The sequence below is a fragment of the Coregonus clupeaformis genome, chromosome 34 (genome assembly GCF_020615455.1).
Source record: "Coregonus clupeaformis isolate EN_2021a chromosome 34, ASM2061545v1, whole genome shotgun sequence".
Classification (NCBI taxonomy): Eukaryota; Metazoa; Chordata; class Actinopteri; order Salmoniformes; family Salmonidae; genus Coregonus; species Coregonus clupeaformis.
The window spans coordinates 17941613-17967808 of record NC_059225.1 but is presented as its reverse complement, the minus strand read 5'-3'; the positions used below and the strand labels follow the sequence as shown (position 1 = coordinate 17967808).

At 39.0% G+C, this 26196-nt stretch overlaps 2 protein-coding genes across 3 annotated transcripts; both read right to left on the bottom strand.

Moving 5' to 3' along the window:
• Window positions 1-3820: 3820 nt before the first annotated feature.
• Window positions 3821-13267, bottom strand: bmi1a (bmi1 polycomb ring finger oncogene 1a). Its single transcript, XM_041861658.2, has 10 exons — window positions 12936-13267; window positions 8630-8760; window positions 8208-8304; window positions 7919-7974; window positions 7570-7620; window positions 7028-7136; window positions 6489-6534; window positions 5930-6028; window positions 5586-5666; window positions 3821-5120 (listed from the first exon to the last, which is right to left on the bottom strand). Exons 2-10 carry the CDS (start codon window positions 8745-8747, stop codon window positions 4788-4790), a joined length of 990 nt encoding a protein of 329 aa, XP_041717592.1. The 5' UTR covers window positions 8748-8760; window positions 12936-13267; the 3' UTR covers window positions 3821-4787.
• Window positions 13268-14112: 845 nt separating this feature from the next.
• Window positions 14113-20753, bottom strand: commd3 (COMM domain containing 3). Of its 2 annotated transcripts, XM_041861659.2 has the most exons (8): window positions 20584-20753; window positions 19749-19860; window positions 18459-18522; window positions 18322-18356; window positions 15965-16025; window positions 15805-15861; window positions 15674-15733; window positions 14113-14381 (listed from the first exon to the last, which is right to left on the bottom strand). In XM_041861659.2, exons 1-8 carry the CDS (start codon window positions 20720-20722, stop codon window positions 14322-14324), a joined length of 588 nt encoding a protein of 195 aa, XP_041717593.2. In that variant the 5' UTR covers window positions 20723-20753; the 3' UTR covers window positions 14113-14321. The 2 variants fall into 2 exon arrangements, with proteins under 2 accessions (XP_041717593.2, XP_041717594.2); XM_041861660.2 differs by lacking the exon at window positions 15674-15733.
• Window positions 20754-26196: the final 5443 nt, after the last annotated feature.

The following is a 26196-nucleotide window of genomic DNA, read 5'->3' as shown; positions in this document are numbered from 1 at the left end:
AAATAAAAATCAATTTAAATTACAGGTTGTAATGCAACAAAATAGGAAAAACGCTAAGGGGGATGAATACTTTGCAAGGCACTGTATATGAAACTGATCATGACTAGATTTAATCTAATTTCACTGCGATTGGTTAGTCATGCAATAATAGGCTAGCTGTATACCATCAATCACTGAGATTAATTATTTGCGTTGCTGGCTTCATTAAAAAAACGGTTAATTTGATGGATTTCAGACATCTCCTTGGTCTTAAAAAAAGTAATAATCACTCTCATATATATATATATATATATATATATATATATATATATATATATATATATACACAGTGCATTCGGAAAGTATTCAGACCCCTTGACTTTTTGTTACATTACAGCCTTATTCTAAAATGGATTAAATTGTATTTTCCCCTCAATCTACACACAATACCCCATAATGACAAAGCAAAAACAGGTTTTTAGAAATGTTTGCTAATAAAAAAATATATAAAACATTATAATAAATACATTTACATAAATAACTGAAATATCACATTTACATAAGTATATCAAGTCCGGGCTCTGGCTGGGACACTCAAGGACATTCAGAGACTTGTCCCGAAGCCACTCCTGCATTGTCTTGGCTGCGTGCTTAGGGTCGTTGTCCTGTTGGAAGGTGAACCTTCGCCCCCAGTCTGAGATCCTGAGCGCTCTGGAGCAGGTTTTCATCAAGAATCTCTCTGTAATTTGCTCCGTTCATCTTTCCTGCGATCCTGACTAGTCTCCCAGTCCCTGCTGCTGAAAAACATCCCCACAGCATGATGCTGCCACCACCATGCTTCACCGTAGGGATGGTGCCAGGTTTCCTCCAGACGTGACGCTTGGAATTCAGGCCAAAGAGTTCAATCTTGGTTTAATCAGACTAGATCATCTTGTTTCTCATGGTCTGAGAGTCCTTTAGGTGCCTTTTGGCAAACTCCAAGCGGGCCGTTATGTGCCTTTTACCGAGGAGTGTCTTCCGTCTGGCCACTGTACCATAAAGGCCTGATTGGTGGAGTGCTGCAGAGATGGTTGTCCTTCTGGAAAGTTCTCCCATCTCCACAGAGGAACTCTGGAACTCTGTCAGAGTGACCATCAGGTTCACTGATGACCAAGGCCCTTCTCCCCCGATTGCTCAGTTTGGCCGGACGGCCATCTCTAGGAAGAGTCTTGGTGGTTCCAAACTTCTTCCATTTAAGAATGATGGAGGCCACTGTGTTCTTGGGGACCTTCAATGCTGCAGAAATATTTTGTTAACTTTCCCCAGATCTGTGCCTCGACACAATCCTTTCTCGGAGCTCTACGGACAATTCCTTCGACCTCATGGCTTGGTTTTTGCTCTGACAAGCACTGTCAATTGTGGGACCATATATAGACAAGTGTGTGCCTTTCCAAATCATGTCCAGTCAATTGAATTTACCACAGGTGGACTCCAATCAAGTTGTAGAAACATCTCAAGGATGATCAATGGAAACAGGAGGATGCAGCTGAGCTCAATTTCGAGTCTCATAGCAAAAAGTCAAAATACTTATGTAAATAAGGTATTTCTGTTTTTTATTTGTTATACATTACAAAAATTTCAAAAAACCTGTGTTCGCTCTGTCATCATAGGGTATTGTGTGTCGATTCAGGAGGGAAAAAATTATTTAATCCATTTTAGAATAAGGCTGTAACATTACAAAATGTGGAAAGGTAAAGGGGTCTGAATACTTTCCGAATGCACTGTATATACAGTATACACTACATGATGTGGTCCTCTGTAGCTCAGCTGGTAGAGCACGGCGCTTGTAACGCCAAGGTAGTGGGTTCGATCCCCGGGACAACCCATACACAAAAATGTATGCACGCACGACTGTAAGTCGCTTTGGATAAAAGCGTCTGCTAAATGCCATATTATTTATATTATTATGACCATAAGTATGTTGAAACCTGCTTGTCGAACATCTCATTCCAAAATTATGGGCATTAATATGGAGTTGGTCCCCCCTTTGCTGCTATACCTGCCTCCACTCTTCTGGCAAGGCTTTCCACTAGAACATTGCTACGGGGACTTGCTTCCATTCAGCCACAAGAGCATTAGTGAGGTCGGGCACTGATGTTGGCCTCCCGAGTGGCGCAGTGGTTCGAATCCAGGCTCTGTCGTAGCAGGCCGCGACCGGGAGACCCATGGGGCGGCGCACAATTGGCCCAGCGTCGTCCAGGGTAGGGGAGGGAATGGCCGGCGGGGATGTAGCTCAGTTGGTAGAGCATGGTGTTTGCAACGCCAGGGTTGTGGGTTCGATTCCCACGGGGGGTATGAAAAATAAAAATAAATAATGTATGCACATGTAACTGTAAGTCGCTCTGGATAAGAGCGTCTGCTAAATGACTAAAATGTAAATGTAATGTTGGGCGATTAGGCCTGGCTTGCAGTCGGCGTTCCAATTCATCCCAAATGTGTTCGATGGGGTAGAGGTCAGGGCTCTGTGCAGGCTACAGAAAAAATGTAAACCTACACACAAATGTTGTCTATTGCACGAAATTGCCATCTGCGAGTCAACATGAGGCACATCAACGTCCCAATCTGAATACCATGCCTTTAGCTCGCCACTATAAACTGAGGACTAAAACTGCGTTCATGTGCTAGTTGGAACTAGGAAACTCTGACATGTCCGACTTGCTAACTGATTGAATGCGCACGTGCAGGCTATATATCACCAGTTAGCAAGTCGTAAATGTCCGAGTTTCCTATAGTTCCGACTAGCACTTGAACGCAGCAAGACTTCCGAATATCTTTCAGCTCATTAAGAATATGGGATTATAAAAAGGCCTACATGTAGGCTATCTGGGAATGTAATACTACTCACATTTACCAAGACCATAAACCCATCACAAATGAGTGTAAAATGATTGAATGACAGTAGGACAATCGTTGGATTGTGGCTTTAGGCTAAGTAAACCACTTTTTAGTTCTTTTGACCGCTATTTCCACCTTGTTCTCTCTCCTCCACGAGCGAAATTGGCTTTATCCAACTAACATTTCTAGGTTAATGTTTATATTTTAATCCATATTTTTAATTTATGAAATGTAAACAAATAAAAACCTGTTTCTTTTTGTGGGGGAGACGAGTCTCGTTTGAAGTGACTGTAGTTAATGACACCTCTTTATAGCATCTATTTGGAGTAAACGAAAATGACCTCAACATTAAATCCTTAGCTATTGCAACATTTTCACTTCGATGATAGACGAACAAAGATATGAAAATATTGGAATATTTAAATATAGCAATATTCCATGTTAGTCCACAAGCAATTGGCAAAAAAATATGATCTCGATCTGAAATGCACCGAAATACATTTGTAGATTTCCTTCACTGAAAACCTGTGTTCTTTCAGTTTGTTTGCAGCAACTTCTTTCAACCATTAAAGTTATAATCCTTGCTACAGATATTGAGTGCGATGGAAAATATCGAAGTCAAGGATATTCTAGGCCTATTCAAAACACACAAAATATATTTGGGACTAGTTGTCTCTGGTGAATTAAATTAAATCAATGCTGCACAAGCACGAGACATCTGTCCATCTTTTCAAAATGTCCTTGGAGGTCTGCTTTGTCTGCGAATTGTCATTATTCGAACAACAAAAAAACAGATATTTAGCTTAAAACATGAATGAAACTAAAATACAAAAATGTAAATAGATTAAATGTAGGGACATTTGTCCAAATAGGCCCATGACAGATATCTTCAAAATGCCTACAAAGAGGGGACACTGACACCACCAGATGTATCAATCACAAAATAAAAATAAACACCCAAAACGTATTTAAGTGTAAAATGTTTTATTTAGATGTTTTTATACTGTGCAACAGTAACAATACAATAGTTGTCCATACAATCGAGCGTTACAAATACGCAGAACACGGAAGACATCAAAAAACATTTGTCATCGAGCATGAAATGCGGGGGGTTGGGGGGGTTGTATTTGACATAATCGCTGATTAATTTGTAAGTCGCTCTGGATAAGAGCGTCTGCTAAATGACTTAAATGTAAATGTAAAATTAAATATGCATATATTCCGCTATATACATGGGTGTGTGTGTATGTGGACTTCCTGAACTGCTTGGTTGCTTCAAGTGTTCAGGGTGTGTCGAGGCTATATGCAATCCCACTGCAGCTCAAAAAAGATTTTTTTTCCGAGTAGCCTATAACCTAATAAAAGCTCTGTACATTTACGCAGATCTTTCGTATGTTTTCTCATAAAATCGTGTTCCCAATACTACAATAGTTGTTTCCACATAATATATCGATTATTATATTTCTCTGTGAAACGCTTTCCAAAAGCCAATCGAAATAACAATAGATGCAACAGTTTCAAATATTAGTAAAGCCTATAGGTTTCTACCATGATTTATCTGACGACAATAGGCTGAAATACACAATTACAATATAGTCAACACATGTATATTCTGACATGGAAAAAAACAATTAAAATAAAGAAACGGCCATCTTCAGTCACATCTGTAAAATAAAACGCAGCTTTTTGGGGCTTTCATTTTCGCCATTCATCTAACATTTGCACTGTCGCCAACGTCCCTTTCACCGACTTAACGTCACATCCCTGCTATGTTCCTATTTAAATGCTTCACTTCCACTCCGTTAAACAGATATCATATATTTATAACAACAACGATAACAAAAAAGAGAGCGTCTACAACAATGGAACTACATTGGCATGAAGATATTAGCTGAGCGGTCTGGCGTTGGCTGTCGGCCCGGATTTCAGGCCAGTCATCCCGAGGATGCAGAAGAACCATTCAGGGAGGTCTTCCGCGGTTTTTTTCCGAAGGGGAAGGGTCTGGTCGGGGCTGGGGCCGAGGTGGAGGCTCCATTGACGGGTTTGGAGATGTGGGGGAAGTGTGGGTGTGGGGACTGCACCGGGGTGCCAGGGCTGGGCAAGGAGGAGGAGGTGGAGGGGATGCCGGCAGGGCTGCAGGCTTTGTCGCTGGCTGTGTCGCTCTCAGCCGACCGACCAGTGCTGTTCTGGCCCTCCTGCTGCGGATGACTCTTCTTCATCTTCTTACAGCTAGGTCTGACGCGGTACTTCAACGGCAAAGGGCCATTCTGCAAAATATTTGTAATATTTAGAGCTAATTTGCAGGGCAAGCATGATTTTTTTCCCATTCATGGACAATAAAGCTTGTCAACTCTGAACATTCATGTATTCCACACTCCAAAGTAGGCCTAGAAAATATCACAGAGCCAAAGGTTGAAATAAAAACTCATGCAATAATTAATTATTTACAAAGAAAACATATCTTCCAACTTGTTAAAAACGTTTACATTGCCTTAATTAATATATCAAACATTAACAAGAAATATCAAAAAAAATATTTGATTTTGAAAAATCAATTCAATATACCTCTTAAATTATAAACGTCTCCACTGTATTGGGGGAGGTGTATTGGTTTGGGATAACTTCATTGTTGGGAGTTCACATTTTTCATTGTTAAATTGTAAATAATGCTCAAAATCAAAACCTCATTCAAATGTTTTTACAAACTTCCCCTTTAATTTCATGTTTCTTACCCTTCTCCATGTGTAGATGTAGGCTATGTCCATTAATGTATAGTAATCTTTCAGTGGCTCATCTTCATACATCACTTCAACCTACATTGTAGAAATGACCAAATTATTTATAAAAATAGGCCAACGTATTTTTTCTACTGAACTTCCATTGTCCTTCAAGAGTTGCTGAATATATTTTATATTTTTGATTGGTTCAAGAGCAGCATATGAGAGAATGATCTTGCAGTGATTTGTACTAATGTTGTTAAATTCATCTTATAAAAAATAAAAATGGTGATACAAGAGTTATGGCTGCCTTTGTGTCATTTCAAATAACCGAACAAATCAAATCAATCAATTTTTACCTGATAGGTACAGGGGATGTCCATCTTACTGCGGAGGAACTTCCTCAGGTGCATGATGGTCATGGCTGCTGGACACTGCAGATACCTCTTATTGTTCACCTGGAGGAGGACACAGCTATTTAGATCAGCTCAAACCTCCATTTTACTACAGAAGAACTGAGCGATTTCCACTTAGATAAGCCAGCTGCAAAGTCAAAATTGGCTACATTGTAAAAATTAATGCAAACAAAAATGAGCTTTTTGGTTAAGGTTAGGTTTAAAATCAGATATTATGACGTTGTGGCTGTGCCAGCTAGTGACCACTCTGCAGAGCTGCCTCCAGAACAAGATTCATGACTAAAAAAGGCTAACCTGCACTTTATACAGTACCCTCATCTACAATAAAGTAGAAAAGAAAATGGAGATGAGACATGCAGTGAGATTTGAAGACAAGCTCTTTAAGGGTCCAGATTTAAGAACAATCTTATATCAGAAACCAAGCAATAGGCTCTGTGCAGCAACAGGGTGTTAGAACTATCTGATATGGAATACTTCTGAGCTTCAGCATTAGGCAGCCTACCGGTTCTTGAGAGGGTTGGTCCTCAGCCACGCCTGTCTGTTTAGCCCTGAGAAAAACAATGTTACACTTGTTTTACAAAATGTGTTAGAAAACATCTTGATAATGCACTGAAGATTTTCATGGTTTGAAATTCATGTTAAAAAAAATTTGAACACTACTAAAACCAAAGTCTCTAGATTAAAATGATTATAGAAAGGAAAACATATTTAATGTATTGTAATGAAACAGGCAGGGAGTGTGGGTCAAACCCTCAACCTTCTGGCCCCAAGCCCAGCGCACCGACTGTGCCACAAAAGCATGGTTGAGTGACAGCGTCGATATCTGTGCTTATAAACCAGGGTCCCTACAGAATAATGTATAATAGACACTAACACACAACTGACATAATCAGTTTTTGAACACACTGAACTAATCAATATAAGTATACATCTATAAAATGTTCTAATATAATTGTCTTCCTTAGATCTTATGATGAATCCGTAGCGAACTAGATTTAATACTTATTTTAAAGCCTGGCTGTATCAGACTTGTTAACGTACTTGTTGTGATCGAAGAACTCAATGGAGAGGCTAATGATCTCATCATCTGTGATGATTCTCTTGTCCTCGTCCGCCACCTCCCCTCGATCCTCATTAGACCTTGTCGTAGCTACACACACAAAATCAACAAGTTGCATGAGTTTTCCCCAAAACATGGAAAACCGTGAAAGTGAGAGCTCAGAAATCCTATCATTATAGGAGAATACTATCAGCTAATATTGAAGTTAATTTTAGTGGGTTTGAAGAGGGGAAAACCAATAGAATCTTACTGGAGCAGGAAATAAATACAGACCATTATTTTAGTTGTTGTTAAAAATAAAACGACTTAATGACAATTCACTTTTTACATCTCCAGTGGACTTGCACCCTGACTGACCTACGAAAGCAAAGTAATGAACCCTTTTCTTAACATTTACATTTTAATCGTTTAGCAGATGCTCTTATAGGGTAGCTAGGTGAGACAACCATATATCACAGTCATATAAGCAACAACAAAAAAACGAAATAAAGAAACTATCAGCAAAGTCAGTGTAGAGACTCACCATCTACAGAAGGGTGATCCGTGTAAAAGTCTCTCCTTCTCTTCATCTCATCTAATGGGAGAGAAAAAAACTGTCACAAATGTTTATTTGAATAGGGATAGAGATACAATTGAAAAATCAATCGTCTGATGCGTTGCACCCTTTGCTTTAACTATATAGCACCCATTTCCAGCATCAGTCCAGAGGTGGGTTTTAACCCATTTTCCAGGGGAGACAAAGCAGCAGCTCCGATATTAAACAGGATTATCAACCATTCAGGATTAACCATTTAGTAGATACAGAATACATATGTCACAGAGAACAAGATAATGACATGACTGATAAGAGGGATTTAACACATTCCACTTACTTTTGAAGAGACCAGGGACCAGCTTGTAGACAATGTCTTGTAGGGTTTTGTCAGACCTTGAAGAGTTTTCATAAATCAGTCATATTGACCCAGAACTCATTGCATGTTATGAGGTTTTAATAAATTGAAGGATGTTGAGAAAGTAGCAAAGTTTTAATGGAACTAGACCAATCCTTTGATGATGTCTAACTGCACTGGGTGGATTGGATAATAGCAACAAACAGCAGAAATGCGACATAACAATTTAAGGCTATAGAACAAATGCAAAAGAAACAAAGTGATTATTTACCTTATATTGAGCAGAGGCTTGGTTTTGTGCACTGGCACATCACAGATGGGGCAATACTTGCTGGTCTCCAAATAGCGCACAATGCACATCTTGCAGACTGAAACCCAAGGGAAAAAACTCTGGATCAGTTTCTCAGTGGATAACACAATGCACTACAGTCCAACTATGAAAAATGCCTGTTACATTTATCAGATAGCAGAGTTATTCATTTCCCCCTAAAAAACGATTTGCTTTGTAGCATCTAGTGAATTAGACATAAATAGTGTAGCCAATGCAATTATGTGAAAAGAGAATGTGAGAGTGAAATTGGCCTACAAATACTTGAGTAATTAACTAGCTACCTATTTGTGTGAATTTGCAACAGTCATATTTATCATGATTGGTCCAATTCCCATGTCTGTATTCAGCCAAGTGTCACTCACATGAATGGAGACATTCTATAATGGTGGTGGCATCGATGAAGTATCCACCACACAGCACACACATGAGGTGGGGGTTCAGCTCAGTTATCTTTATTCTGGTTGTTCGATGCATCGTCATGGAAGGAAGAGACCTGTGAGGGAGAGAGGACCACATAGTCACAATCTTACAGGAACAGTAGCCGTTATCTTGTTTATAAAAACATCAAAGACTTTATAAGTTGAGGATACTTTTGAGAAAAAAGAAAAAAAACTGCAACAATGAAAGCCTATCATTAGATCGGGACTACAGATCTTTCACAGCTTGATAAAGTGGTCGTTCATTGAACCGCTTTAAACCCATTTGGATGGATGTTTTGTTGTTCTAGTGTTAAGAGAAACACCATACTTTATGCTAATAGTATAATAAGCAGGGAAGGGGTTGGTCGTTTTTCAGACGCTGACCCAGAGGTTGATTGATAGGTAACAATTGGTGGGAGTCGATCCGTGTGGATTTGTCGAGGGCGCAGCTACAGCCGAAAGAGCTGCGTTACCATAAATCAATCCTTTCATTGGGATGGTTCATATAGCCTACCTCCCAGCGCTCCTCTATAGATGGATATGGGAGAACGGAGGTCGTTCGTCGCTCAGGAAATGTGATAGTAGCCTAGTCATATAAAACACTGTATAGACTCACGTAGACCTATCCAACCTACATCAGGGTGTCTATTCTAAAGCGATTCAGTGTAGAAGTGCCAAAATACAGAGGGGTTCGAACTTTCTAATATTGGAATTCGATGATAAGGCGCAACATCATTCCGGTCAGTTGCAACATTTTATATCACATTCGTCAATGAATAATTCGTTCAACTCTCGAGGATGCTGGAGACGGTAAGCGAATTCACTCGGTGTCAGGTGTAACCACACACTTGGAAGGTCTTACCGTTTCTATGGCAACTTAGGTTGCACTATTTGGCATCTTGCCAGGGAACAATACGGAGAGACTTGCTTCGCCCGAGACCCGATAACGGCTCGCGTTGATGATGATGTGACGGTGAATAATATGAAAATAAATATCTGTCCTTCCATCGCGAAGCGAATAGTCTACAGTCCGTCCACACACTATGGCTGCCATTTTGTAAAGAACGTCTCGCTCGAAAATCATAGCGCAATTCCCGACAGGTTTGAACAATTTTCACACCGACGCCTGTTACATTCGGTTCCTATGTCGCCAACCGTATAGGCTACCCATGCATGCCTTGCGCATTAGTTTTGATAAATCTAACAGTTTTCCGTAGCTTGTGTCGTTTCCGTGTGCATGTTGCACAGGCAGCCTGGGTGCACGGCACAGTAGAATAACAACATGACTCGACCAAGTATTTTCTCTGCCCGTATGAAGTTGAAGCCCGAGAGAAACATCGCTACTGCTCATCCAACACGACATGGATCACTAATGAAGTCAGATTCAAATAGCCAGCAGTTAACAGCAATGTGGAGTAGAAAAAGGTTTTAAAAAACGACTGTCTGGAGGGAAATTATGAAATAATTTGCACACTATTCGTCTAGTTGTGACGCCTTTTTGTAACCTAGAAATGTTTGTCTTCTTCACAATAGCTTTTTGTATTTCTGCCGCACATGGGATGCGATCACATGGGCAGTCCAATTAGGATATTTTTCCCACTAATTGGTCTTTCGACCAATCACATCAGATATTTTCACAACATATATTTTTCAGAGCTGATCTGATTGGTCAAAAGATCAATGAATGTTGGGCTGCCTGTCTAAACGCAGCCATGGTGACTGCGGTGCCAACTCAACGACTCTGGGTCTGTCTGTTCCCAATGTTTGAGCCCTCAGTTAAAACATGGGGGAGATGACTGATTCTGCGTGTCAGATGCTTTTGGCTTGCTGGCACTAGGAATAAACTCATGACAAATAAAACTCATGACAAAACAAGAAACATAGTGACATGGGCACTGGGTCATGCCTGCATCAAATGTGACCCGCGCAATATGTTGCATGGTGGCGCTATAGAAATAGGAACGGATTCTGCGTGTAGCCTATGGTGAAAAAACCCTACGGGGCTTGCAAACAGAACCATCGTCATTTTGTACGGATGCACCTTAATTCAAATAGATATATAGAAACACCGATATTGGCTCTACCAACAGGTCACTGGTGTGGAATATACCAGCTCTTCCTGTCAGTAAAAAATATATTTTAAAAGGTGTATTTGAATGTAACGCAGTGGAGGACCCCACAATGCCATTACAGTGGGTGTCACGCATCGTGTGCAATGCAAACAGCTAGCCTGTTACGCCATCAATCGATTAACTACTGATGTTTGCACAACTGTTACCACTGGTAATATAGCAGAGCCTTTGTAGAGTAAATTATACAATTCTTCAACATGCATATTGAAACTTCATCTACAAGCATCATTATGTAACACATTTATCCGTACAGGACACAGCCAAACAACCAATAAAGCACTGAATAAAAATGTATCCTAAAATCTATTTCCAGATACATTTTAGTTGAGAGACTCATAAGACAGGGTATTATCAACAACGATGTTGGCAAGATTGGCTCCCAATTGCATTATATATAGCCTACTGTATTCAGCCCAACCTTCTGGGTCATGAACTGTGTGCTGCAACCCAGGGTTTCTCCATCTAGCTAGAAGGAATGGCTGAAAATGTTAAGTAGAATAGGGGGGTCCTTCCTCCAAAAATGTGGATTTACACAATTTTTACTCTGGTAATGTAGTATGAATAAAGATGCATATCACCTTTTTCTCCATAAAGTTAGGCTAGTCTTCGAGGGCTGTGGTTGTTTTGATCTATATATGCTGCACCATTCTATCTATTTTTGGATGGAACCTTAATCTATTCAACAGCTAGATTTTCATTACCATTTTCAGAAGACTTAGCTACAGACGAGGCCTCACTTCATAGAATTCATCAAGAAGTCAGCGGTCAATGTCGAAATCTCTATTTATCTGGCTGTGCGTCAAAGTTGCATTCCAACAAGTAGCACAAACAGAAACCTTGTATCAACACAAATCAGCCTACACAAGAATTTCAACTAGCACCGACGTTGGCAACCTTCATCTCACAGAAATCCTCTACGGGTAGGTTGTCAACTGTCAAACAACGTTAGGCTATTTATCTTTCCCACCAAACAGTTCCCTTCCACATTACAGATAATCTCACACGTGATAACCTGGTCATAACGAGATTATTACGAAGGAAAGCATAAAAATATCAGACACCATGGATCCATGCAAACACATATCAAACAGAATTTTCCACCACGGAGCAAATCTTCTGACATGTTTGATCTTTGCATGGTTGGTTTTTACATATGTTCCTGCTTTATAAACTTGTTATGCGCCATTGTGAGTTAACAATAAGCGGTCAGATTGTTGGTTCCAAAAGTGAGAGGGGAAAAAAAGAAAAATCCTCTAAAAACTAAATGTTGGCAGATGGAGGCACATAGCCTGCCCAATAATGTCGTGACGAAACTCAATATTAAATATCTGCCTTTTACAGAGAATTCAAAGATGGTTGGCTAATTGAGAGGACCCTTGTACTGAATCAGTCAATGGACCATTGTACCATCTTGACATCATGGTAAGAAAAATCAGAAAATTGGTTTTACGTATGATTAATGTTCGCCAATATCGTTACGTTGTCATCTTGTAGGCCTATACATTCAAATTCTTCTTTAACAACTAACTAACTGATCGTGATGATATTTCAGTAAATCATTTAAATGGTTTACCCTCCACCAGGCTACAGAGGACCCGTTCACCAAGAGGGAAGTTAAGTTAATAAAAACAACACTTGGCGACATGTGCGTAATGTAACCACACTGATCTATCCCCAACATCCAAAAGATCATATTTCTATAAAATGGGGACAGTATATGGAACCAAACCAACCAGGAGAACCATTGGACTGTGTGCTGCCGTAAACACCTCACCCATCTCGGTCCTGTTCGATTGAGATCACAGGCTTTGTGGAAATCTAACTAATGTCACAGAAACACTCTCAATGGACACTCATAACAGATAATTACATAAAATACAAAAGAATGCAATGCGCTGGTCTGTTGAGCGCAAAACCAAGGCGTGTGCAAGAAGGGAACACAATTTTAGAAGCAGTACGAGGACAGAGCTCCACGTCCGTGAGTGCGAGACACCGTCAAAGCCCCACATCCACCACAGGCTGGAAACACATTTAAACCCGCAGAAAAACACATATACGCGGCGAAAACTCAATCGTTATTCATCCATTGGTAAGAAAATATATCGAATAATACATACCTAGAGAGACTGCTGGCGATCTGTGATACTGGAGACGGAGAGACAATGAAAGTTAGGAGGCGATCAGCAGAAAATGAATACGAGAGCCGCCATCTTGAAACGAGCTGCAGACGCTGTCAATTGCAGAAAGCGCAAGGCAACCCGTGGCTCATTTCAGATGCGTAAAATTCGTATTTTTCTCCTTCTATGCACTTTGGGCGCGTAGTGTCCTCTGTTGTCGAAGATTTCAGACTTTTGTCTGTGCGTTCCGAACGTGTTTGTGTTCCCGATGAGACTCTTCGAAAAATGCAGCAGTGTGGCTCAGTGGAAACTGACACCGTCCCCAAAATGGCTTGTAGTTCGCCCGCCCCGCTTTGGTCACGTGGTATCATTCCTTAAGGGTGGCCTGGAAATTAGTGTCGGTGTATTCCGGGGCTTGCCAATTCACGATGCTTCTTAAAATGACACAAATAATATGTTATCATGTTGACCGATCTCGTAATTTGATTTGAACATTGTAGTTGTGTCACTAAAGACTACAATAGACATCACCGATGTTTTCTAAATAATAGCCAGTGTGCGTTTTTCCAACCATGTTTCTATTCTGTGCCTCCCGTGTCCATTTCCAAAGGCATGAGCTTGCAAAATGCGTCTTTGTCATACATGCGTTGGTTAGGCTACCATTTCCAAAGCCGATAGAAAGCTGGGGCTACTGTGTTGATATTCCATAGCCAACGACCCCATAGAATACTAATTAATGATCGAACTGAAAATGGGGGCATTTAGGAATTTGAAGCATCGCTAATAGGTTGGCTACTATAAGAGACTCTGAACCATAAACTATATGCTGTTCAGTTCCCTCTGGTGAGCCGGAATATGATTTAACCAATGCATTGCCACCTGTTTGTAAACTAGATATGAAACAATATTCTCACCTTTGGCACGACGTTCTCTCCAATGTGGATCATTTATTTCACACAAACATACATGTCCCCTTCACCGTCATGTGGCAAAATCTATTTCCAAGACACATTTACATTTACGTCATTTAGCAGTCGGAGACTGCATAGGCTACATATCTTTGATATGAACTATGCATTAGACTATGGGACACAAGTATGCTATATAGCCTACTTTAATATCATTTGGCTCCTCTCATCTCATGCCTGCAAATTACAAGAAAAAATAAACCCAAGCATGCATTGAACTGTTTTATTGATAACAATAAGCCTACATCATTGCAGAACGTAAACAAATATATTTAATTACGAATGAAATTAGTATAAAATACAAAGCGGATATCAACGCCGCTGGAAATCTCTGAACTTCAGTGCTTTCAGGAGCGAGATGAGGGGAGCAGAGGAGATCACGTGAGAACCCGGATTCCACAGTTCGTGCAGGGTAAACTCACAACTGCGTAGCCTTCTCAAGACTCTTGGCAGCGTCTTTCATCTTTCCCACCAAATCCTGAAAGCAAAGTCACATACACAGTCCGTACACTTCCAAACAGAGAATAACGGAGACTGAGTCACACACCATTTAATGGTTTCCCTCACTTACTGGAAGAGTTTTGAGCTCTGTTGAGTGTAAATTATAACCTTGCCTCAGTCTGTATCCTGTCTATCAGATTACCAGGATATTTTACACTGAAACCTGTCTGGATCGGAGTCAATTCCTTTTAAATTCATAACGGAATAGTCATCATAGTAGGTCTGAGTACACTTCGTTCATTAGTGAATATATTTTAGATTAATTCTAAGGATGTTCACGTCAACTGAAATGCAATGCAACCGTTCTTGTTCACCTCATACCCAAAAGAGGTGTAAACAGAGCGTCCCGAACATACACATTACCAAACTTCCTTCATTAGAACTGTGTCTTGGCACAACGTAAACACATTTCAATATATATATATATATTTTGCCCCCTATTTCAATATTATTAAACTCTGGATAGAAGCGACAGCTACATGGCTAGTGAAGAAGCCAATCCATGAGATGACACGTTGAAGCAGACAACCTCAGGTCGCAGTGAAGATAGACATAGACCTACAATACATTCGGGATTTGGCTTACGTCGAACTCAATTGAGGAAAAGTAAAAATAACAAGCCACAATTTAGACTTTTTAAGATAAGTTCATAGGCTAAACTTAGATCCTGAGACATCACTGCATGCCCTGTCACTCAGCGGCTCTGCTTATTTCTTGCCATCAATATTCACACAAAGTAATGGATGATTTGGAAATAGACAATTCGAGTGACAGGGCATGCATTGTTTTCCTGTTAAATATACATTTTTTAAAATAAATTAACACATGTGTAAACAAAGGTTGAATCAAACAGTCTGCAGAACACTATTGAAATTCCAATACTGCACATGGATTAAAATACACTGGATCCATTTGCAAATTCAGATTTTAATCTCTGCTCAATCTGGCAGAAGGACACTCATCTCGACACAGAACATTGTTGAAAGACATGTTATTCAAGAAAATGTTTAATAATCGTTTGACAAACGTTAAGTAGGACTAATATGAGTTCTTTGTACTAATTCACGTGGACCTAACGGCTAGCCAATAATTATATATAGATCTGTAAAGTATGCTGAATTGGAAAATACAGTGTAGGCTATCTATTTAAATCAATTGCCACGTTCAAGAGTGCATGTAAAACATTATCACAGATATTCTGTGAAATTACCTTATTCAACTAATGGATACCCCCACATTCCATATAGGCTGTAACAAAACATTAGCTACCTGAAGTTGTTCCATAGTGCAGCTAAAATTGACTTCAGACGATCCTCCGTTGTTGGTATTCTGTAAAAGTATAGGCTTACGTTTGTAATGATGACACGTTTTAGATCACTGGGTTCTGGAAAGGGACATACCTCAACGTTTAATGAAATCAGATAGGACGGCTCGTTGACCTTATGTACATGCCCGTTCTGTCATGGAAACAAAATACGTTAGGGCTATACGTTAGTCACCATAACAGCTCTAAACCATAATTATCTGATCCTATTGCAGTTTATTATTACCAACCAATACCTTGATAAGGTACTCCAGACGCCATGACACGTCGTTGATATGAGGAGGGCATCTCCCTATACTAAAAGGACAACCAAAATACAGAATTACCAATGGGCTACAGATACACACAATAGGCCTATATTAAACAAATATATTTACAAGGCAAGAAGCATCCCATGAACACAGATTTATATAGGCTGTTCAACGGTAACCTTATTCATTAAAAACCTTTGTTTATTTAACCCAGAATCATTCCACATATTAGGCTAAGTGATCATATTACGTGTGTTAAAATCAAACACCAAAACGTCTTGTCACGGCTGGAGCCCTATGGGCAACAGTTTTCAGCATTCTGAAGTTTGGTTGTCAGGAGGAAGACAAAAGGGGACAATCGTGGTGATTAATTACAATGTAAAAGCACCTATCAATGCGCTACAAACAAACGCTCATCGTAAAAGAACTGCGCTTTCTCCAAGGAAAATAAAACGATTCAAAGTTTGTGAAACAAATTGTCATGTCACATTCGCAGGTTCATTCCCTAATCTTAAACGGTTAAGAGATCATGCATGGTAAAAATATGTCACAAATAAATGTGAACCGAGTTAGGCTACTTCCATTCCCTAGTCTGCTGCACTCTATGAAAGTGAAGCACAAATATTGAAGACATATGGTCAATGTGCTGACAGTTTCTATAAACTTTTTGAAGCTCAGTTGGTTGAGCATGGTGCTTGTAACGCCAGGGTAGTGGGTTCGATTCCCGGAACCACCCATACGTAAAATGTATGCAAGCATGACTATAATTATAATAATAATATAATATGCCATTTAGCAGACGCTTTTATCCAAAGCAACTTAGTCATGTGTGCATACATTTTTTGTGTATGGGTGGTCCCGGGGATCGAACCCACTACCTTGGCATTACAAGCGCCGTGCTCTATCAGCTGAGCTACAGAGGACCACATAACTTTGGATAAAAGCGTCTGCTAAATAAATATGTATATACATAAATACACACCACACACAAAAATATAAATGCAACAATTTCTAAGAATTTACTGAGTTACAGTTCATTTGAGTGAATCAGTCAATTGAAATAAATTAATTAGGCCCTAATCTATGGATTTCACATGACTGGGAATACATATATGCATCTGTTGGTCACAGATACCTTTAAAAAAAATGCCATTGATAAAATACAATTGTGTTCGTTGTCAGTAGTTTATGCCTCCCCATACTGTAACCCCACCACCACATGGCAGTCTGTTCACAACGTTGATCCTCCACACAACGCCATACACGTGGTCTACGGTTGTGAGGCCGGTTGGCTGTACTGGCAAATTCTCTAAAACGATGTTGGAGGCGGCTTATGGTAGAAAAATGAACATTCAATTATCTGGCAACATCTCTGGTGGACATTCCTGCAGTCAGTGTGTCAATTGCACGCTCCTTCAAAATTGAGACATCTGTGGCATTGTGTTGTGTGACAAAACTGCACATTTTAGAGTGGCCTTTTATTGTAAACTAATTTGTTCACAAAATTTGAGAGAAATACCTTTTTGTGCATATGGATCATTTCTGGGATATTTTATTTCAGCTCATGAAACATGGGACCAACATTTACATGTTGCATTTATATTTTTGTTCAGTGAGCTAAAATGTGTAAAATTATCACAATTAGATGCAAATATGCAAAGCAAGATTATTAAGTTGATTCATCTGAGTTTATGAAAATGTAGTATCTATATTTCCTGACCTCACACGGAAAGGTTTCAAAGAATTTCAAACAAAATCGGTGGTTCATTTAAATGTAACTGTTCAATACATTTGAAATAAAAAACAAACTGTTATTGCCCAACTTCAAACCATTTTTAATTATATATAATGAAATAATTCACTCTTTTTTTAGGCTGTACTTGATGTTTCAATGGGGATGGATATGTGTATTGGGGAAAATATATAATATTACTGGAAAAGTTCAATAGAATGGATTAATAACATTTGTAGATCTACAGAGATGTTAATGAAGTGTAAACTGCATGGTCAACGTGATGTTCCATGAGCCATATAGAGAAGCCATATCAAAAATGTAGGGCTCTGATAAAGTCTTGTCTGTGTCTGCATTGTTGGCATGTGTTAGAATGTGACTATGTTCCCACAGTTTACAAACGTTTAACTGTACTGTGGTGACCCAGAAGCCTATCTGTACAAACAGACAATATAGTAAATTTATATTTAAATCTAATACTTTAAATTCAAGTAGATTTGTCCAGTCAAAGCTTCAGCCACAATAGCCCCACAGTCATGAATTGTTATGGCATTTCAAATAGGCCTACTGGAAATGAAAACATCAGAAAAAGTTACTAAAATTATCTCACCTTGACAATAGAGTTTCCAGATCGCTTTTATATTTCTGGAGAACAAAGAAACAGTCAGTTTGGGGTTGAGATCTGGTATGGATTTGCATTTCTTTACATTAAGGTAATTAAGATGTTAAACATAATAAGGTGGTCACCTGGTATGTGATGTAGAACACATCTGTTCTCTCCGCATCAAACCTAACATCCTCCAGGCACAAGCTGTGATAAAATCAGCTCAATCATTTATCAATTCTGTAATCATAATGAACACACTTCTTTTTTCCTCATGTAGGCCTACGGATTTTATTTTGCAGGTGAAGTGGAATGCTCTTGATAAGAGTACTCCACATTTTGTTGTGTAATTTTGCCAAGCCCCAATATTGTGTACAGTAAAGAAATGTCAAAGCCTATTCACACTAACTCTTTCTTTTTTCTACCAGCACTGACTTTGCTGATAGCTACTTTATTGAAGATAAATGTACTTACTATGACTGAGATGTGGTTGTCCCACTTAGCTGTCTTAAAGGGCAACTCCACCACTTTTCAACCTAATTTTCATTATCTCCAGCACAATACCAGTGTGTACATATGCATGTGAAAATGGTGCATTTCTACATTTAGTAGAAAACAATAAAGTTAAGTTCCACCCGATGAAATGATCAAAAGTTATAACATTGTAAAAACAGTGATTTTCAAACACAGATTCGCAGTGAAGTGGGGAGCAAGAAAACCCCCTCCCGCTGATTAGAAACTCATTTTTACTTTTAATCCTACCCTGTGATAACACAAGCTAGGTTTCCATCCAATTGGCGACAGACTTTCATGCGAATATTAGAAAATCAGCAAAAAAACTTGCTTTAAATAGCAAATGTGCCTACTCTATAGTCTAGCCAACAGTTCGCAGATACTGTGCGGTTAGGCTAGTCTACATGATGAGATTATTATGGATAAGAGCAAGAATATGTTTATTTGTCAAACAGCAGTCAAGCATCTATCATCTTGTCACCAGAATAAGACCATTGATATTTATTGGAAAGGAGCATCAAGATTACCATGCACTTTCAACACCCTGTGAAGTCCACCATAATTTATTTAATCTGTAGCCTAATAAACTGCATGTTTTCCCAAGTCATAGTGTGTGGACCACTTAACTGGAGTCACGTGATGACATGTTTACTTTGATATGATTGTTATTATATCAATATTTATACATAAACGTTTCCACCGCCATTTCTCGCATAATTAATTAAAGTGGTGGAATTGCCCTTTAAGATGAATGCACTAACTAAGTCGCTCTAGTAAGAGTGTCTGTTAAATGACTAAAATGTAAATGCATTATTTTCTAACCTCGACCCCAGTCTCTGGGGGACGAGATTAATGATTTAATAACTTCAGAGTGGTCAACCCCCATTAGCAATAATATAGCAGGCCAAACCAAGCGTTACCTTATAGTGGATTTGTCCACGTTTTGTTTGACCCCCTCCAGTATGCAGGTGGTGGCAGCTGTGTGACAATGTTTCAGCAACTTCTGGTCAATATGTTTCAATTCAGGTTGATCTACCATCAGAGAAAAACATTGACCAGTTATTCATCACACAGATCTTAAAGAAAAAAATCCAGTCAAAAACGATATATATATATTAAGGTATTAGTCCACTGTTAATACCTATCAACAGTGGACTAATGAAAAAAAATACCAAAATATAGTTGGAGAGGATTTTTCCTTTAACTGTAGCCTAATGCCTCTGCGAGCTGTTGTATCGTTTTATAGTGGGTCTAATCATCATTCAAGTGTATCATCCAGTTTTAATAACCTAAACCTAACCGTTTAGACAGACAATGGGATGCAAATGTACAACAAGCAAGACGCGCGCAAACACACACACACATATTCAATACCCCAATTAAATAAACAATTTAGGTTGAACATTTGATTAAAATTTCAAATTTAGTCATTAGGGAGAAATGTCACTTGCACGTTTTCAGTTCCAGATTGCTTCCTACATTCTCATTTTCTAGCCTATATTTTTGAACGGTAGCCTAGCCTGCATTCTCAGTTGTAGCCTGGTCAGTAGTCTTATTTCCTGTAACTACCACTTGAAACATAGAGGATACAAACACTGTTACATTTGATTCATTTCAGATCCACGGGTGTTAAAAAATTGTAGCGTGCATTCCACACTTTTCAATGCGAGCCTTCAAGTCAAACTGAGAAGAAACCGGAAGCTGTGAAAGAAGCAGAAACAAAAGGCGACGGTAGAGAGAGCAGAGCAGGCTTACCGAGAACACTACGGTCGGCATGGGCGCTTAGCAAGCTGCGAAAGGCTAACTCTATCAACACGGAGAAGGTTTTCAGGTCGAAAAGCGTCGGGTCTGCTAGAGACTGCAGCCCTTTCTGCACGGACTCAGACAACTCCATTTTGAGACAGAAACGACCCACGAAACCGGATCACGTGACGCGATCAGCTGACGCAGCATGCAGATCAGAGGAGAGGGCAAAGCTCACACGTCGTTCATTCACGGCTCGTGGTGGAGTGAAAAAATGAACAGCTTCACAATGTATCACGTCTGTTTGTTTCATTTAGGCTACAGTATCTTTAATTGAGAACACAATTTATATAGGCATAGTTTATTCTCAAGTGGGCCTACATAATTTGCAGGATTGGGCATGTGAGGCTACAGGATAGACTCAGAGTCACGGCATATTTTGTTGCATCATCAAATCAAATCAAACGTTATTTGTCACATGCTTCGTAAACAACAGGTGTAGACTAACAGTGAAATGCTTACTTATGTTGCCTTCCCAACAATGTAGAGAAAATATATATATAAATATTAGATAGAAAATAACACGAGGAATAAATACACAATGAGTAACGATAACTTGGCTATATACACAAATGTGCAGGGGTACGAGGTGATACCATTCCACTAATTCTGCTCCAGCCATTACCACAAACCCGTCCTCCCCAATTAAGGTGACACCAACCTCCTGAGACATATAGGTAGGGATAAAGTGACTAGGCAACTGGATAGCTAATAAACAGTAACAGCAGCTTATGTGATGAGTCAAAAAAGTTAGTGCAAAAAGGGTCAATGCAGAGAGTCTGGGTAGCTATTGGTTAACTATTTAACTAACTATTTAGCAGTCTTATGGCTTGAGGGTAGAAGCTGTTCAGGGACCTGTCATTTCCAAAGGTCTTAGAGGGTGTCCTGATAGAAGTCACATTATTGCACTCAGAAAAGGTTTGAGGGTAGAATAATAAAGTAGGCATACTCTAATTTTGGTCTGGACCTTAAGTGTAGCATGCTTCTGAAGACAGGGCAGGGATTCCCCAAACTATTTTGGATCCTTACAGGGATCTTGTTTCCCCTTATTGAAAATCTGTTTTTCAACCCAGAGGAAGGCCCATCACGTTTAGACTAATTAGGCTATCTGAATAGATATTTTAAGGAGACAGTTGCATTGATTGAGGGTAGTCTGGTGGTAAAACAATATTCAGAAAACCGCCCCAAAGACAACATAGATATTTTATCTTCTGTCTGAAAAATCTTGTTTCTGATGCAGACAGGGAGAATGGGTTGTCCAGGACTGGACTGGCATCAGACAGACACCTCTACCAGAGCAGTGTGTCTAGGGTTTTATCTCACCTGGCTGGCTCTCAGGGGTCATCCCAGACAGTGCAAAGGCCCCCCCAATTTTTTTTTACCCTTCATTTTTTATTTGCCAATATCCAAATGTAGGATGAACATTCAGTATTGCAAACTGTATTGTTGTTCTTTTCAGGACAATAGGCTATAACTGAAGTATTTCTGTCTTAATGAGAACTAGTTTTATTTTAGTTTTACTCAGTAACAACCTGAGTTGTTAACTCTTCTCTTTTTTTTTTCTCCAGGGGCAATAGGGACACATCTCAGAAAAATCCGTTTTTGACACTGGACCTCATATTTAGCCTTCTTATTTAGCCTTTGCTTCATTTTTATTTTTTACCTTGTCTCTATCTGGCTCGGTCCAGCGCCCTATACTCTAAATAGCATACTTTTGTCCTCGGGATTCCGCTGACCATTAATCAACCGCGAGCACAAAGATTAATCTAAATTTGGCCCCTGTCACTTCTCGAGCGCAAGGTCAATAATCGAATCTGCATAAATCTGCATTATAACCACTGACTGTCATTTGATGCCAAACCGATTTCCAATTATCAACACCATTCAGAATAGCATAGCCTATATAGCCCACATTTACATAATAATAACTTTCAAAGATAAACAAACAAAAAAACTTGTGAACAAAATATGTTGGGTGTAGGCCTACAGCCTAATCAATAGACTATGCTCTCCACATCCAAAACAATTAATTCACATCCGTTAACTTCATATATTACTTTTTGCTGTTAGATGTTTGGTGACATCTTGCCTGATAAAGTTTCCAGGTGATTCCCCAAACGGAAGAGGCCTTTATAGCCTATTTTAACGGCTCCTATTTCTGGACAAACCAACAGAAGAATATCGATTGGATTGCTAAAGCAAGGTAGGCATATAGTCTTAATATCAAAATCGAAAGCTGTTGTTTAGAAGTTCTCGTTTAAAAAGTTAATTCGTTTCAATTGGTCCCTCAAGTCATGGCAATTTAACGTTGGATATCACTGATGAAATGTGTTTTATCTAAATCTGAATTTATCAAACTCACAGCTCATTCTTTTATAGGTTGAAATTGTCAGTTTGGCCACACTGACCATATCCAAACTAAAGTCATTGAATATAATAGACCTTTCCAAACCGTTATTTTAGTATTTTTCAGTCGCTTAGTCATGCATGGGAGAGGCTAGGACTCGGGAGAACAGCTGCTAATGCGAAAGTAGAGATCAACAAGTCCTATGAAGCTCTTTTATGTGTTTGTTTAACTTTTACTCTAACATTCATACTCTCAAGTCAAGAAACAAACATAAGGCTTTGGAACCCTGAACATGTCTGGAACCGAGAGAGATGTTGATGTTTGTCCATCTTGCCTTTATCAAACCAAGAGGCAAGATATTTTATATTAGTTTAAATAAAATATTATACATATGTTTTTCTCAAGTCAATTACTAATAATCATCTTGTGGCTTCCATGGATTCAGTATTTGGAGATGGTTTCTTTCGCTTTCAATTCTTCATCTGAAAAATAGGAAGGGGTCATCGAATATTTTACGTGAAGATATGACAAGTTTGTCAACCCAAACTAACCTCACTCACATTATTCAGAATAAAAATAGCCTACACACTGCGGGTCCAGAGAGGATTAACTCGACAACATGTGAAAGATAAATTAAATAGGTCTACAAGCAAACGTGTGTAGAAAAAAAGGACAAAAGCTCTGTGGCATAATTTGAGACTTTCGGTTTGGTCAATAACTGCAGGTATCACGGACCCAGATTAAATAAATGCATTTGGGCCTAATATGGTTCAACGTAATATGATTAAATGAAAAGTAATGAAAGTTCATTTAGACTTCTGATCTAAAGACATCCCATGCGACTCAATCAACTCAAAACGTTTTAATTGAAGATTGGCCTATTCAGTATATGGTCTTGGAATACTTTAACCAAATGCTCTATAGTGTTGATTAAATCATGCCATCTGACATTGGTGGATTGCTTTAAAAATAAATAAACGATTATATATTTACATTAATATAAATTGTCTTTATTAACCACCTAGCCTACACATAAGTATGTGTTAATGATCTGTTAATGATCAAATTGATCAAATTGATTAATTATGACTTAGGCCGTCATTGTAAATAAGAATTTGTTCTTAACTGACTTGCCTAGTTAAATAAAGGTAAAATAAATGTTAAATTTAGTTTTGGATGAAAGTTAAAAGTTCTGAGGGGAGACTTCATGTTGTTATTTTCGGTTTTAAACGCCCACACCAGTAGAAAGCCACTTTTTCGAGCTGAAAGACGATGGCCAGAACTTACCTATGATTTAAGTCAGTAAGTCATCGTTTTAGTCAAAGTATGATATATTTGGGCTTGAATTCTGATGAATCAGAACTGCCCCCTTCGTGCAAATTCGCCTGAATGCGGTGTATTTTCCTATGATATGATGTACAAATTATTTTCAGCCTATATTTCGTTTCAGGGCTGGGTTTTATTTGAACGTTACCACCCACCAGTATCACATTGTTTCTTAAATCAGAAACAGCTGCAAAGTTTTTCCTCTTTGCGACTGAGATGAGCCAAACATCCTTGTGTCCACTTGACCGCTTGAGCCATAGAGCAAATGAAAATAGCGTGTGCAAACGTATGTTTCTGCACCTCCACTTTTTTTTTTACCAGAAAAGTATCATAATTCATTGGATAATTTGTAAATGTTCACTTATTGTTTAGCTACTTGGTCACCTCCTTGACCAATGCCCTTCTCCCCCCGATTGCTCAGTTTGGCCAGGCGGCCAGCTCTAGGAAGAGTCTTGGTGGTTCCAAACTTCTTCCATTTAAGAATGATGGAGGCCACTGTGTTCTTGGGGACCTTCAATGCTGCAGACATTTTTTGGTACCCTTCCCCAGATCAGTGCCTCGACACAATCCTGTCTCAGCGCTCTACGGACAATTCCTTCGACCTCATGGCTTGGTTTTTGAACTGACATGCACTTGCAACTGTGGAACCTTATGTAGACAGCTGTGTGCCTTTCCAAATCCTGTCCAATCAATTGAATTTACCACAGGTGGACTCCAATCAAGTTGTAGAAACATCTCAAGGATGATCAACGGAAACTGGATGCACCTGAGCTCAATGTTGAGTCTCATAGCGAAGGGTCTGAATACTTATGTAAATAAGGTATTTCAGTTTTTTATTTTTAATACATTTGCAAACATTTCTAAAAACGTGTTTTCGCTTCGTCATTATGGGGTATTGTGTGTAGATTGATGAGGAAAAAAATGTATTTAATCCATTTTAGAATAAGGCTGCAACGTAACAAAATGTGGAAAAAGTGAAGGGGTCTGAATACTTTCGATAGTAATGCCTTCTTCTTATTTGTTTTCCTTGACATGGTCAAATAACAAGCGTAGATTGGTCACTTTTTTTCTGATTTGGCACACAGAGACCAGAGACCTTGAGTAACTATAGGTGGCGCTGTTATAAGCATTCTCACTTAAACCCTCATATCCGTCGCCCCATTTGACCTAGAGACTTAAAACTTTGTATGTAGGAGTCTTTCCTCGTGCAGAACAAATTTGCCTCAAGGACCCATTAGGTCCTTCAGGATAGATTTTCTTCCATCTTGGACATTTTGGAAAACCTTTGAAAAATGTATTCTCATGAACCATAAGTCCAAATAACACCAAATTCGGTTGGTTAAGATATTGTTTAAGAGATGGCTGAGTTATTGATGAATCAGGAAATCAGATTTTATGTGTCAATTTAAATCCTTTGTAAATCCACTCCACAATGGCCTATCAACTTTCAACTTTTTCGGGTCATCAAAGACATTACCACAATGAGCCATTGTTTGGCATTGCTATCTTAACTTTTTGAAAATGTAACGCTTTAAATAATCATAGAAAATCTTCTTCTCATAGACTGAAAGTCGGATTCACTCCAAATTTGGTATTTGAACTCCTCAGAATAGTCTCTAAAGAGTTTGAGAAAATAACATTGATCCATTCAAAGATGGCCACATTATACCAGTAGATGCTGGTATGCTAATGTTTTAAAATATGCAAAAAATACTTTAAAAAGGTTATTCTCATGAACCATAGGACCAAATTACACAAAATGTGGAATGTAGGCCCATGGCATGTCTTAACTTAGTTTGAGAAGCTAAGGGATTAGTAAAAAGAAGATGGCTGAGTTAGATTGTAGGTGTCCATTTAAACTACTGTAAATCATCTCCACAGTGGTCTATCAA